At 52.2% G+C, this 11,816-nt stretch overlaps 4 protein-coding genes across 4 annotated transcripts; 1 reads left to right on the top strand and 3 right to left on the bottom strand.

Moving 5' to 3' along the window:
• Positions 1–103: 103 nt before the first annotated feature.
• Positions 104–2,307, bottom strand: LOC117640194 (zinc finger protein 345-like). The gene is made up of 3 exons (XM_034376506.1): positions 1,927–2,307; positions 1,785–1,843; positions 104–1,698 (listed from the first exon to the last, which is right to left on the bottom strand). The coding sequence occupies exons 1-3, from the start codon at positions 2,126–2,128 to the stop codon at positions 229–231; spliced, it is 1,731 nt and encodes a 576-aa protein (XP_034232397.1). The 5' UTR covers positions 2,129–2,307; the 3' UTR covers positions 104–228.
• Positions 2,308–2,332: 25 nt separating this feature from the next.
• Positions 2,333–3,664, top strand: LOC117640201 (S-adenosylmethionine sensor upstream of mTORC1). The gene is made up of 2 exons (XM_034376518.1): positions 2,333–2,609; positions 2,692–3,664. Exons 1-2 carry the CDS (start codon positions 2,478–2,480, stop codon positions 3,583–3,585), a joined length of 1,026 nt encoding a protein of 341 aa, XP_034232409.1. The 5' UTR covers positions 2,333–2,477; the 3' UTR covers positions 3,586–3,664.
• Positions 3,562–9,489, bottom strand: LOC117640199 (two pore potassium channel protein sup-9). Its single transcript, XM_034376514.1, has 6 exons — positions 9,237–9,489; positions 7,864–8,173; positions 7,336–7,622; positions 6,562–6,774; positions 6,345–6,463; positions 3,562–6,269 (listed from the first exon to the last, which is right to left on the bottom strand). Exons 2-6 carry the CDS (start codon positions 7,988–7,990, stop codon positions 5,840–5,842), a joined length of 1,176 nt encoding a protein of 391 aa, XP_034232405.1. The 5' UTR covers positions 7,991–8,173; positions 9,237–9,489; the 3' UTR covers positions 3,562–5,839.
• Positions 9,490–10,095: 606 nt separating this feature from the next.
• On the bottom strand, positions 10,096–11,669 carry LOC117639892 (serine/arginine repetitive matrix protein 2-like). Its single transcript, XM_034375851.1, has 2 exons — positions 11,557–11,669; positions 10,096–11,206 (listed from the first exon to the last, which is right to left on the bottom strand). Exons 1-2 carry the CDS (start codon positions 11,562–11,564, stop codon positions 10,195–10,197), a joined length of 1,020 nt encoding a protein of 339 aa, XP_034231742.1. The 5' UTR covers positions 11,565–11,669; the 3' UTR covers positions 10,096–10,194.
• Positions 11,670–11,816: the final 147 nt, after the last annotated feature.

Genomic DNA, 11,816 nt, shown 5'->3' with positions numbered 1-11,816 from the left:
CTCTCTCACGGCCAGATAGCCTTATCACAGCAACAGCCGGGAGATAGATAACCGGCGTAGTGGGGCAGAGGGTGGACTCAGGGGAGAAAAGTAATGAAAGAGGTGCAACAGTTGTTTAATTTTTAATTCATCGGTAAAAGTCAAAATCGTAACAGGAGATTTCAAACAATTTCATTGAAAGAAGAATATATACATATATACAGAGAAAAAAAGACTGCTTTGAAACTCTTATTCACTTTCTCCAGAGCTAGAAATATCATCAGCCTCATTTTTGACATGATCTCTATAATGTTCCGTAAGTGCCGCATTAGAATGGCATTGTTTACCACACTCAATACAACTAAAGTCACCCCTACTCTTGTGTTGGTCTTGGTGTAATTTCATCTCAGAGTCGCTCGCTAACACTTCGTTACAATCTTCACACTTAATAGCTACGTTTTCTAATATAACATTATTTTTTATGTCATCCTCTGGGATTTCTTCCTTTATGGCAACAGATGAATAAACACAGTTCATTTGATTATCAGACTGACTTTGAATCAAAGCAGATTTTTCCATATTGCAATCTTCTGCTTCTCTTATTTTTATTTTAGGTTCAGACCAATGTTGTGAATTTCTCTCAATGCACATGTTTTTAGTTTCTTCTTGGCCACAGGGAGTTGATTCACCTGTGAAAAGCTGATGGTCATGGTAGTATTGATGTGTACACCCTGGAGGAAAGCCTCTCTTGCAAAAGTAACAATCAGCTAAAGCACCCCTATGTTTCTTCATTTGATTATGAGCTTCGGCAGCTTTAATTGAAGAAAATAATAATGCACAAAAATTGCAGGCATAAAAAATTAATTCATTATGACATTTTAAATGTGCAACCAATCCCAAAAATCCCTTATGCTGTTTACAACATTCTGGACACTCGTAAAGGCGTCCATGCAGACCAATGTGAGAGACCCATTTTTCAATAGTTCCGAAAACACGATCACAATCAGAACACACAAAATAATCACCCAAATGATGAGATTTAACATGTCTTCTGAGAGAGGCCTTACATGAAAATACAGCAGCACATGAACCGCAGTGTGAATCAAGATGCTTTGCTGCTTCTATGTGATGGTCAAGATAGCTTCTACAGTTGAAGGTCAAACCGCATTGATCACAGTAGAATGGTAGTTCCTCTACAGTCTCACCAAGATTTCCTTCACGATGCTTTTGTCTTGGTGTCCACTTACATACATGTTTTTTAAGCTTTGATTGAGAGACAAATTTTTCTTTACATTGAAGACATGGAAATGAAGGTTGTTCATAGTGTACACTCATGTGCAATAAAAGCAAAAGGCGTGTATCAAACTGCTTATTACAAGACTGACAACAGAGGAACTTAGTTTTTGAACGACTAAGCTTTCTATAGCCTGTGTTCACAATGTTTGATCTTCTAATATTTTGGGCCTTCCCAATACTTGGTCTATCAGAATATTTAAGATTTGCAATATCTGATCTCTCAGGAGATTCAGAGTCATGAGATGAATTGCTTTCTTCATCTGTTGATGAATAAAGTTCGTATTTGCAGCTTTCCTTTGTAGCTTCAACTGTTGATGGAATATCGCCACTGCATTCATCAGCCTCTTGTTGGTCCGCACAAGTGCTACTGCATTCTTCCGCCTCCATCTTGATTGGGATCAGGGCTTCATGAGGTTCCTGATTCTGATGAGATTACAGGGGGAAGAAAACAAATAATAAAAAGTGAAAAGCTATATTCACTTGAAAAGAAACTTTAACATTCTACTTACAACACCTTCCGCTGGAAGATTCAAAGTCGGAACAGCACTCGGTATCAACACTTTCCATCCTGTATAAATTCAACACACCTTATTTGAATCTAATTATTGAACCATAATTTTGTTTCTTTCTATCAAGAAAAATCATTCTCACCTAAATTTGTTAACTTAAAGTCACTATCAGTAAAATGAAGATTGCAGATACGATCACGTGCTTTAGCACCATTGTTTTTTAAGGCCATTTTCCATTTTTCCAAAAGACTTGCATCTCTAGGATATCTATAAAATTTTAAATGTCCAGGATCTACTCCCTTGGTTTTGGTTGGGCACCCCAATACACTACAAGATTGAGCCATGGGTGGGTGTTGGTGCAACTTGCAGTAGAATTTTATTTTCACGGCGAAACAGACGAGCAAATATTTGGGCGCCGATTTAGACTAAAATCCTTCGTTCACTTGTACTGAGAGCATTTTGACAGATTTTGACAGCAACAATGTGACCCGGAGCACCAAGCTCACCACCCAGCTGACGTCGACTGCAAATAGGAGGGTGAAGAGAAGGGAGAAATATTCGCAGAAACTCTGTTTTCTGTCGTCTGCTTTGTTTGAGATTGAGTGGGAGAGGTTAGTTTCAAACTTGTTTTAGTTTCATCGCTCGTATATTTATTTTCAAAACCATAGTTCATTCTTAAATTATTCTTAAATAATGGCGAGTGATGGACACCAAGCACTTGCTAGTTCTATAAAAAATGTTCATCAAACGTTACGCCTGGAAGCGAGAAAGGTTGGAGAGGAAAAGGCATGGTTCGATCATTGTCAGAGAGGAGAGGTCTTGCAGGTAATTTTATTTACAAAGAGACAAGCAAAGATTCCAATTTTTACAGCATTTGTTTCATCACCTTGTTCTGCTTCTCTTGTAGACTTATGCCCAAGCTATGAAACAGCTTGCCACCGAACATTGGGACAGAAATGCTGACGATGATCAAAACAAAAAGGCTGTAAGTCGTATCAGCTGGATTGTGAAACAGTGCGAAGATTATTATTATTCTGATGGTATGAATGAGTCATTTTCTAAGGAGCTCGCATTATGTTTGCGATTTAAGTTGGATACAAATGAAATTCTTGACCATAAACCTGATAAACATATACTACGACCTAAGTTAAGAGTACTTGATGTCGGTAGCTGTTATAATCCATTTAAGAAGTTTCCAAGATTTGATGTAGTTGCTGTAGACATTGCTCCAGCATCAGAGGATGTATTACATTGTGATTTTCTTAACTTAGAGGTGACAGATCAAAGGAGTGCAAAGTTGCACTCAAATGAAAGAATACACCAGCTTTGTGCTGCATCTTTCAATGTAGTCATATTTTCTCTCTTGTTAGAATATTTACCCTCCAGCAAACAGCGATATGTTTGTTGTAGCAAAGCATCTCAATTGTTAGCACCTGGAGGTATATTGTGCATTGTCACCCCTGATTCTAAGCATGCAACTGCTAATTCTGGCATTATGAAAAAATGGAAATATGCCTTGGCTAATGTAGGTTTATTACGCATTCAATATGATAAGTTGCCCCATCTTCACTGTATGGTGTTCCGAAAGTGTGTTCATTCCACTGTCTCCAAGCAGTGGCTCACATCATCTCTTGCATCAGAGTCGAGAAAAGGAAAATTCTTTGATGCTCCAGAACAACTTATGGCCATTCCCCAAGATTATCATCTATATCAAGAGCATGAAAAAGAATGTGTGATTGATGATACTAGAGATGATGATGAAACTGTTGCATCAATATTTGCCGATTTACCTGCATTATAATGAGGCACTTTATTAAGAGTAATATATTTTATGTAATGTTGTGATACAAGTAATACACAGGATTTTCCTGAACAACGGATTTGGCGTTCCCCATGACATTTGAACAACCTGGCTTTGGGGCAGAACTAGAAATAACACACATTCTACAGATTTGGTTGTTATCTAAGTTCTGAAGAGAAAAAAGTTGTCTCTCTTTGTAAATTGAGCAAGTGAAACTCAGCTAGCCAACAGTAAAGATAAATTTACTTCTTAAAATTCATGCCTTATTTCTCATCTGAAGATGTTTAGAGGAACATTCAAAAATCAAGAAAGATATCCAGTGTAAAAATCATGAAGTCTTCAGAAGGTGCCAGTCTAACTGTGCATTAATTAAATCTTTTATTGATCAATCACACTTGCAAGTCCAGATTAAAGTTAAAACTGTAGCTCTGATATTTAAAATAGTAACAAAAAGACAATATTGAAACAGTTCGTTTGCAGTTTAGGTTTGGTGGTTTGTTACATTGGTCCAAATCACATGACTTTTACACTTGATTTCAAAACAGAACTTCTAACCAGTCTGATTAAAAAAATGTATAAAACTCTGCTTTTTCACTTCCTAATTGAAAGTAGGTTGCCAATCACTGGCAACACTCAGTCTTTTAAGTGATTCTTATCACGTTAAATGCATTAAACATCATATAAAAATACACAATTTTCCCCAACCTTATGACCAAATAAGCTACTTTTTTGCTCATAGTAATATATCTAACAGCATACAAAAATCCAAGGTGCAATTGCGACATTACATCTTTTCCACTTTCTTACTTATGTGAACGTCCTCAGTTGGTAGAGATAACAAAATCAAATTTGCTTTATACATACAGGCAAAAGCATTATTACAGCAGTCCCTGATACATTCGAATTTTGAAACAGGACTAACATCAAACTCAAAAGGTGCAAACACACAATATCCTCATATAAAAACTTATATGAGTTTGGTTGGTTCATGAGGATGTTAACTGTGAACCACTGTAGGGATTTCTTCTTGTTTGAAATTCTGGGTACACACTTGAAACTAAAATTAAAGCAAAAGGACATGCCTTCAGTTCTTTCAGGCTACTAGTTCGAGATAGATCAATACAAAATAAAAATGTATTGTCTTAATTCATTTGCAACTCCATAATATTGACATAAAAAATAATATTAGAATGTGGTAATACTTGATGCAGAGGAATACAATACTCTACTGTGTACTTTGGGCTGGACAAGCCCTTATCAAATGATGCTCAGGAACTTCTTTTTTTTTAACAAAAAAAAAAGGAGTTTGTTAATTACATTCTATCAGTTGAACACAAACCAAGAATGATAAATAAAGTGCCCCTAGTATCCCTTGTGTAGTTTCTGATACCTCATGTCAAATACCATGGTGCTCAACCTTTAATGGGTAAATACCACCACTACTAATAAATTTTGGCACAAGTTGGTTTTTACTTTCCAGATTCTACAATGGAATCTTGGACATAAAATTGAAAATATACCCCAACACAGGTAAATATAACTAATGCGTTTCTTACATATAAAAGTTCAAAACGCTTTGTGATGGCAAGCTAAGTGCAATCTGTCCAGCTAGTGACACACAAATTCCAAGACTGAACAAACACCACTGACTGTGCTTGTCACCACATCTAATTCATTTTGGCACATACCTCTCCAATTCAAGATTCATCATGAGAATCATTGAATAAAAATTGAAACAAAAAAGTTCCAAACACTACACTTAAGGTATAAATTGTTCTCTTAATTAGGGCATATTTGGGGCTGGGCAACAATATGCACAATTTTGCTTGATATGGATTGGACATTGAATACATTCCATCTACCCAGCTCCCAAACATGACAAACAAAGAGGGACACATCTAACAGACACTAAGCACGCCACTAACAAGGAAGGAAAGGGGAACACGCAAGGTAATCTAACAGACACAAAGATGATAAAAATAAGACACGCAGAGGGAACCTGCGGAAGTGACGCACGTGAAAAGAGTCTGCATCGTCGGGACTTTTGAGGCAATCCGAAGAATCTCAACCACTCTCATCTTCACACGGTTCAAGATGCAGAGAGCAAACCACTCGCCCTGACTGGGCTGGCTGGGCTGGCCAGTCCAGTCAGTCACTGCCACACTGTCCAGTGTCCACACACTCGGCCCCAAAGGTCCCGGCCGGCTCGGCGTCCTGTTCAGAAGTCTGACGCGATGAGCCGACCGGGCTGACTTCATATGGAGCGCTTCCGATGACTCTGCAGGGCCCTGCGGAACAGGGGGTCGCCGACGAGGGGCGAGTACTCCCCCCGCGAGATGGAGGCGAGCCCCGAGCCGGAGTCGTGGTGGTCGTCGCGCCCGTCGCGCCCGTCGCGGTGCAGGCGGTGCGAGGTGGGCCCGAGGTAGTGCATGGGGATGCTGGCGTGCTGCACGCAGTGGCGCGACGGCAGGTGCCCCAGGCAGTTGCACGAGCACACCGACACCTGGTCGATCACCTCCTGGTGCATGCGGCCCCCCGCCGCGGCAGCGGCCGCCGCCGCCGCGGTGCCGCCGCGCGTCGACAGCAGCTTGCCGTTGAGCGCCATGATGTCGCCGTCCAGGGTCATGACGTGGTGCGAGGAGCTCGTCAGCTCCTCCTCGTCGCGGCGGACGTCCTCCGCGTTGCTGCCAAAGAGAGAGAGAATGACGTCACCACTTAGGACCCTCGCCGCAGCGCAACAGAGCTGCCTCAGTACTTACATGACCATGAAGCGGAGCACCAGGAGGTTGATGCTGGCGGCAACCACGGCCAGGCCGAACAGGATGAAGACGAGACTCAGAGCCACGTAGCCAGGGTTGTTGATGAGGGCCTGGTCGTTCTAACAGAGAAAACGCACGTGTCATAAATACAAAACAAAATAATAAAATCCGAAAATTGAATCGGCCACGAGCTGGGATGGAAGCCGCGACGCCGTACCTGCAGAGCGACGTAGTCGCCGAAGCCGATGGTGGTGAGGGTGACGAAGCAGTAGTAGAACGAGTCGAAGTAGGACCAGCCCTCGTAGCGCGAGAACACGGCCGCCCCGGTCGTGATGATGGTGGAGGACAGCAGCCCCGTGGCGATCAGGAGGTTGATCTCGGTCGCGTCCTGGCTGGCGCAGCTCATCAGGCGCTTGGCCCGCCGGATGATCTGCAGAGGTGCAAGGGCACTGTAAGCGCGCGTCGCAAGGACAAAATTTGCAATTCTAGTCGCCACGCCCCGCTTTAGAGTGAGATAAAATTGAGAGCGGCCCGGGCGCCACTCGGGCGGCGTCGCCGCGTCGGCATTTCCAGGCGGGAGGCGGGGAAGGCGAGGCCCGGGGCGGCCCGGGGGAAGGGGGCGCTAACGGTACGCTAACAGCCTCCGCATGAATAAGCAAGGCGCTGGCAAGGCGCCGCAGCGTCCTCGGAGTCCTCGAGGGTCCTGGAGGACTCCAGGTGTGCCTCTGGGCTCTGGCGCCAAGCAGCGCGAGCGTCATCAATTATTGCTCGCCAAACTGCGCGCAACCATGGGGAAGGGAACACAGAACGGCCGGACCGAAATCAGGTTGCGCCGCAGCCGCACCGCCGCACCGCACTCAGGCGGAGTGGAGTGGAGTGCACCCAAACGGGTTGCCCAATTTATTTTTCATCGCAGGGCGAAATCCGGGCGCAGCGCGGCGCAGAGCGACCCTGCCGAAAATGATGAAAGAAGGGTGTGCGCCATACTCACCACGGACGCGAACTTGTTGAGACGTTCACCGATGCTCTGGAACATGACCAGCCACAGCGGGATGCCCACCATGGCGTAGCCCATGCAGAAGGCCTTGCCGCCCACCGTCACCGGCGTCGAGTGGCCGTACCCGATCATGGCCAGCACCACCGTGGCGAAGTAGAAGGCGCCCGCGAACTTCCACTGCGGGCCCGCGCGGTGGGGCTTGTTCTCGATCACCACCACCTCCAGCACGGTGAAGTCCTCCTGGGTCATGTTGTAGCGGTCCATCAGCTTGTCGCGGAACTCTGCAACCACCACGACGACCGTCACGACCGCGGAGAGGGAGAAGGTAGCGCTTGGCCGCTGGGAGCGCCGGGTTGGCAGGCAGGCCCGCAACGCACGCAAGCTCTACGGGCCGGCCCAGCACGCCAGGCGCTCCGTCCCGCGGGACCGGCAGCGGCTGCAGTGGCGCGCAGGACGGAAGACGCGCTTCGCCGCTTTGCCTCGCGCTGCTCACACACCGTGCGACACACGCCGCCCACTCACCTTTGAGGTAGTCCCATCGCCGGCGCTCCGTGTCCGACTCGAGGGCGTCGAAGACGGCGGCCCCGATCAGCAGGTACGTGAAGGTGAACACGACGAGCGAAAGCGTGCGCACGTTCTGCCGCTTCATCGTGATGCCGTGTCGCGGGCGTCGCGGACGTCACGCGAGGGCGGGGCCGGTCGCACGGTCACGCGCCGGCCATGACGGCGTCCTCGGGGCGGTGGAGGAGTGGGAAGGAAGCGAGGAAGAGAGACAGACAGACGGAGAAAGAAAGCGAGGAGGAGCGGGTACCCGAAGCAGCAGCAGCAGGGCCTGCAAGGAGCAGACGGGGCACGTCAGTGAGGCTCTTGGAGGCAGCCGACGACGACTGGCCGCGTACGCCGCCCCAGCATCACCACCACCCTCGCGGCACCGCCCCACCCCCGCACAGCCCCGCGCGGGGCTGACGGGGCGGGGGGCCAAGGCGGCGAAGGGGCGGGGCGGGGCGGGTGCCGCGTCCTATCTGCCCTCAGCACGCCTGGGCGGCCTGGGCATGGGCCTGCCTGGGCACGCGTGGCTGCAGCTCGGCGCCACCCTGCCGAAAACAGTCTGGGACACTCGCCCACTTCACTGGACGGCGCTGCGAGGCGCCAAAGACCTGAAATCCAATTCTGGAACCCAGTCCTCCCCTCCCCCTCTTAAATTTCGTTACGCTCCAGTGCCGTCCCTGGGGCGCCTTTTTTCACCCTCTTCCCCGACTCGCTGATTGCGAGCGCTTGGCCCCTTGAGGCCGCGCCGCGCCGCACCGTGCTGGCCGGGCCGGGCACAATGAGCGGGGCCCCGGACCCCAGGCCCCCGGACCCCCCAGGGGGTGCTGTCGCGCCGTCGCGTCCGATCAGGCGTCCCCGCCATTTCACTGCGATCCATCACGCCGCCATTAACTTTTTTGGGCGGTCGCCACATTTACGCAACAAGGGCGACACGGTGTCGGTCAATCATCCTGGTCCCCACGGCGCCCTTCCCTGCCCGTCCCTGACCAGCACGGCCAGCACGGCGTGCTCCGGAAACGATCGGCCCGCGCCATGAAATCGGCATGAAGCCGGCGCCAAACAGCCCGGGGCGACTCCAAAGCACCGTTTCGGCGCTCGGCTGCGCTAGCCCCCATCCCACGGCGAGTGCGAGAGAGACAGGACGACCAAGCGGTCCTCCGGAATGGCACGCCAGTGTCACCCCCGCGGTCCTTCGGTCTTCAGTGCGGGCCGAGCGCCAAGCGTCCGCCAGCGAAAAGGAGGGTGACCCGCCAACGGGATCAGAAGCGCTGGCCTGTTATCTTTCCATCGCCGGCGTGTCGAGCGGCGTGCACACCCCACACCACCACCACGACGCTGACACTCACCTGGCCAAGTCCGCGGCTGCAGGGCTGCACCGCAGCGGCGCGCGGCTACGCGGTGATCATGGCCGCGACGGACGACTGCTGTTCCCCGCGTCGTCGACCAGCTCGACTGGCCCGGGGCGCCCGGGGGAAGGAGGGGGAGGGGCGGCGGCCTCTGGAGCCTCCGGCAGCAGAGCAGCACCCAGCAGCCTGGCGCCTCCGGCCGGGCATAACCAGGCAGCCTAGCGCAGCCAGCGTAGCCTAGGCCACCACGTCTGTCTCCCTCCTCCCTACTGGCACTGGCTGCCTGGCTGCCCCTGGAGGGACCATAGGCACCGGCAGCCACGGCAGCGCGGTGCGGCGCGACGCGGCGGCCACTAGCCTCCGTCTCTCTCGCACCCCAGCGAGACGCACCACGAGTGCGAGGGAGACGGAGCGACGAGAGCGCGCTTCGGGAAGCAGCCCCACAGAGGGGCGTGGCGGCGTGGCGCAGGTCCAGAGGCTGGCCGAGTATCGATCCGGCCCCTCCCCCTACCTCGCGGACCTCGCGGGGGAGAGGGAGGGCGAGGACGTCCCCGCGTCCCCCACGCCCCCCCGCCTCGGCTCACCCCGCGCGTGGCGCGTCAGCGCGTCGCAGCATGAAACACATTGTTATCCACAAGCTGCGCGAGCCGCGCGACAACGAGGCGAAGAGACGGGCCCTGGCGGTGCCGCCAGAAATCGAGAGAGGAAAGGAAACCTCGGGTGAGGATGCTGGGATCCATTCATGCAAGCAAACAATCGCGCAGCAGGGAAAATAGCAGCGCGCGTCGCACGTGGAGGGCGGCGTAAAAAACCGCAACACCGGCCTGCCCTGGGAAAAACTGATAAACAATCACAAAAATTGAACTAATCATAACTCAAGTTTAATCATATTGGTAGCTTGAAGAAAAAACAATTCTGAAAAAAATCACAGATTACAGGAGCGCAACAGGTCAGGACGTCAGGACCAAGGCTTGTTGCGGTGGGCGTCGGTGGCCTGCAGCGCGTTCTCCCGGAGCCGCCTCTTGGCGGCGGCCACGCCCGCGTCCATCCTGTCCATGAAGCTGGCGGCGGCCAGGGCGACCGCCGGGTCGGGCGGCAACATTCGGGGCGCGTCCCGGCCGTCCCGGCGCCGCCCCTTCCTGGACCTGCCGTTGAGCGTCACGCGGAACTTGACGCGCCGCTCGATGTTCATGGCCTGCCTGAAGCGCTCGGCGCTGTCCGTGGTGCGCTCCTCCTCCTCCTGCTGCCCCGCGGGGCCCACGGTCCGGACGACGCGGCCGCCGTCGCGCCACGAGGTGATGCTGCAGCGCAGTGGGCTCAGGGGGCGCGTGGGCGACCACGACCGGCCACGGCACTGCATGGCGATGCGGGAGCCGCGGGGGCGCTCCAAGGGCGGCTCCACGTCGTCCACGTCGTCTTCCTCGTCGTCGAGGTCGTCCTCCTCGTCGGCCTCTGAGGCGGTGGCGGGGTGCACCACCGACGACAGCTGCAGGCGCCCCTGCGGCGCGGTGGCCACGGGCTCCAAGGGGCGAAGGTGGGCCTCGTCCTCCCTGACGGCGACCCTGGCGGGCGGGGCTGGCACTGGGGCGACGAGGGTCGGCCGGGGTCCCCGCACGTCCCAGCAGTCCGGGGCGCGCACCGGGCTGTGGCGCCCTCTCTTCGGGTGCCTCGGGGCCGCCGAGTCCCTGTCCCTGGCGTCGCCGCGTCTCGACGTCGACGAGGTGGAGTGACTGTCGCGGTAGCCGTTGCTGGACCTCGACGTCGACGGCGCCCTGCGAGGACTGTCGCGCCTGGAAGGGCTGCGTCGACGCCTCGACCGCCTCGACCGGCCCCACGAAGGGCTTGGGCTTCGCCGGCGTCGCGGCGAGCGGCTCCGGCTGCGCCGATGTCTGTCGCTGCCTCGCCTGTAGCTGGCAGACGACGGCCTGGGGCTCCGGCTTCGACTTCTGCCCCTGGTCCGCTCGTTCGACCTGGAAACGGTACCCAGCAGCTGTCAGCATGCCACACAATAACACACCCTGCACCAGTCTCCCACTATCCGTCCATGTCACCCTCTTTCCCAAGCCTCCGGAGACCTTTCGAAAGGGTGAGTGCCAATCTCGCACGATGTCAAGTGGTAAATGACAAAACCGAAGCCTCATTAGGCCAATCCTCCGGGCGTGAGTGGGCGAGTTTAACCTAAGATGATGCACAGTGCGGAGTGCCCCGCCATCGATGGAGGATGAGCGATATGATTTCTGTATATGGCTTTGAAATAACGACCTGAGTGACAACTTTTAATTGTTCTCACAATTATTTGGACAAAAGTTCCCTCACTTACCGGACCATCGTTCTCCGTCCGTCAGCTGCTTTGCTCTGTGCTTCTCTGCGTGTTTTCTTGTTTTATTTTGCTCTCGACTGCGGCTAGCGGGAGGGGGGGTGGGGGGTGGGGAGTCTTCTAGTCGTGCCGCCAGATCGCGGTAGGAGGTGGTCATCGTGGCCGCCAAGTTTAGGGAAGGACTTTTAGGGGTGCAAGATGCTCCCTGCCTCCCCTACCCTGGTTGGTTCTAACAACCCACCCCCCAGCCCCTAAGCCAGACG

The sequence above is a fragment of the Thrips palmi genome, unplaced genomic scaffold, assembly GCF_012932325.1.
Source record: "Thrips palmi isolate BJ-2018 unplaced genomic scaffold, TpBJ-2018v1 HiC_scaffold_12, whole genome shotgun sequence".
In the NCBI taxonomy this organism is placed as follows: domain Eukaryota; kingdom Metazoa; phylum Arthropoda; class Insecta; order Thysanoptera; family Thripidae; genus Thrips; species Thrips palmi.
Note: the sequence above shows the minus strand (reverse complement) of the source record. Positions and strands in the feature narration are given on the sequence as shown.

Bases quoted from the DNA above. Each gene is read 5' to 3' on its own strand.
- LOC117640194 (XM_034376506.1), bottom strand. From the start codon at position 2,128: ATGGCTCAATCTTGTAGTGTATTGGGGTGCCCAACCAAAACCAAGGGA. The intron at 1,844-1,926 runs GTGAGAATGATT...GAATTTATACAG, and splicing joins CTTTAAGTTAACAAATTTAG to GATGGAAAGTGTTGATACCG. The intron at 1,699-1,784 runs GTAAGTAGAATG...TAATCTCATCAG, and splicing joins ATCTTCCAGCGGAAGGTGTT to AATCAGGAACCTCATGAAGC.
- LOC117640201 (XM_034376518.1), top strand. From the start codon at position 2,478: ATGGCGAGTGATGGACACCAAGCACTTGCTAGTTCTATAAAAAATGTT. The intron at 2,610-2,691 runs GTAATTTTATTT...CTTCTCTTGTAG, and splicing joins AGAGAGGAGAGGTCTTGCAG to ACTTATGCCCAAGCTATGAA.
- LOC117640199 (XM_034376514.1), bottom strand. From the start codon at position 7,990: ATGAAGCGGCAGAACGTGCGCACGCTTTCGCTCGTCGTGTTCACCTTC. The intron at 6,464-6,561 runs GTACGGCGTCGC...TTTCTCTGTTAG, and splicing joins GCGACTACGTCGCTCTGCAG to AACGACCAGGCCCTCATCAA. The intron at 6,270-6,344 runs GTAAGTACTGAG...TCTCTTTGGCAG, and splicing joins GTGCTCCGCTTCATGGTCAT to CAACGCGGAGGACGTCCGCC.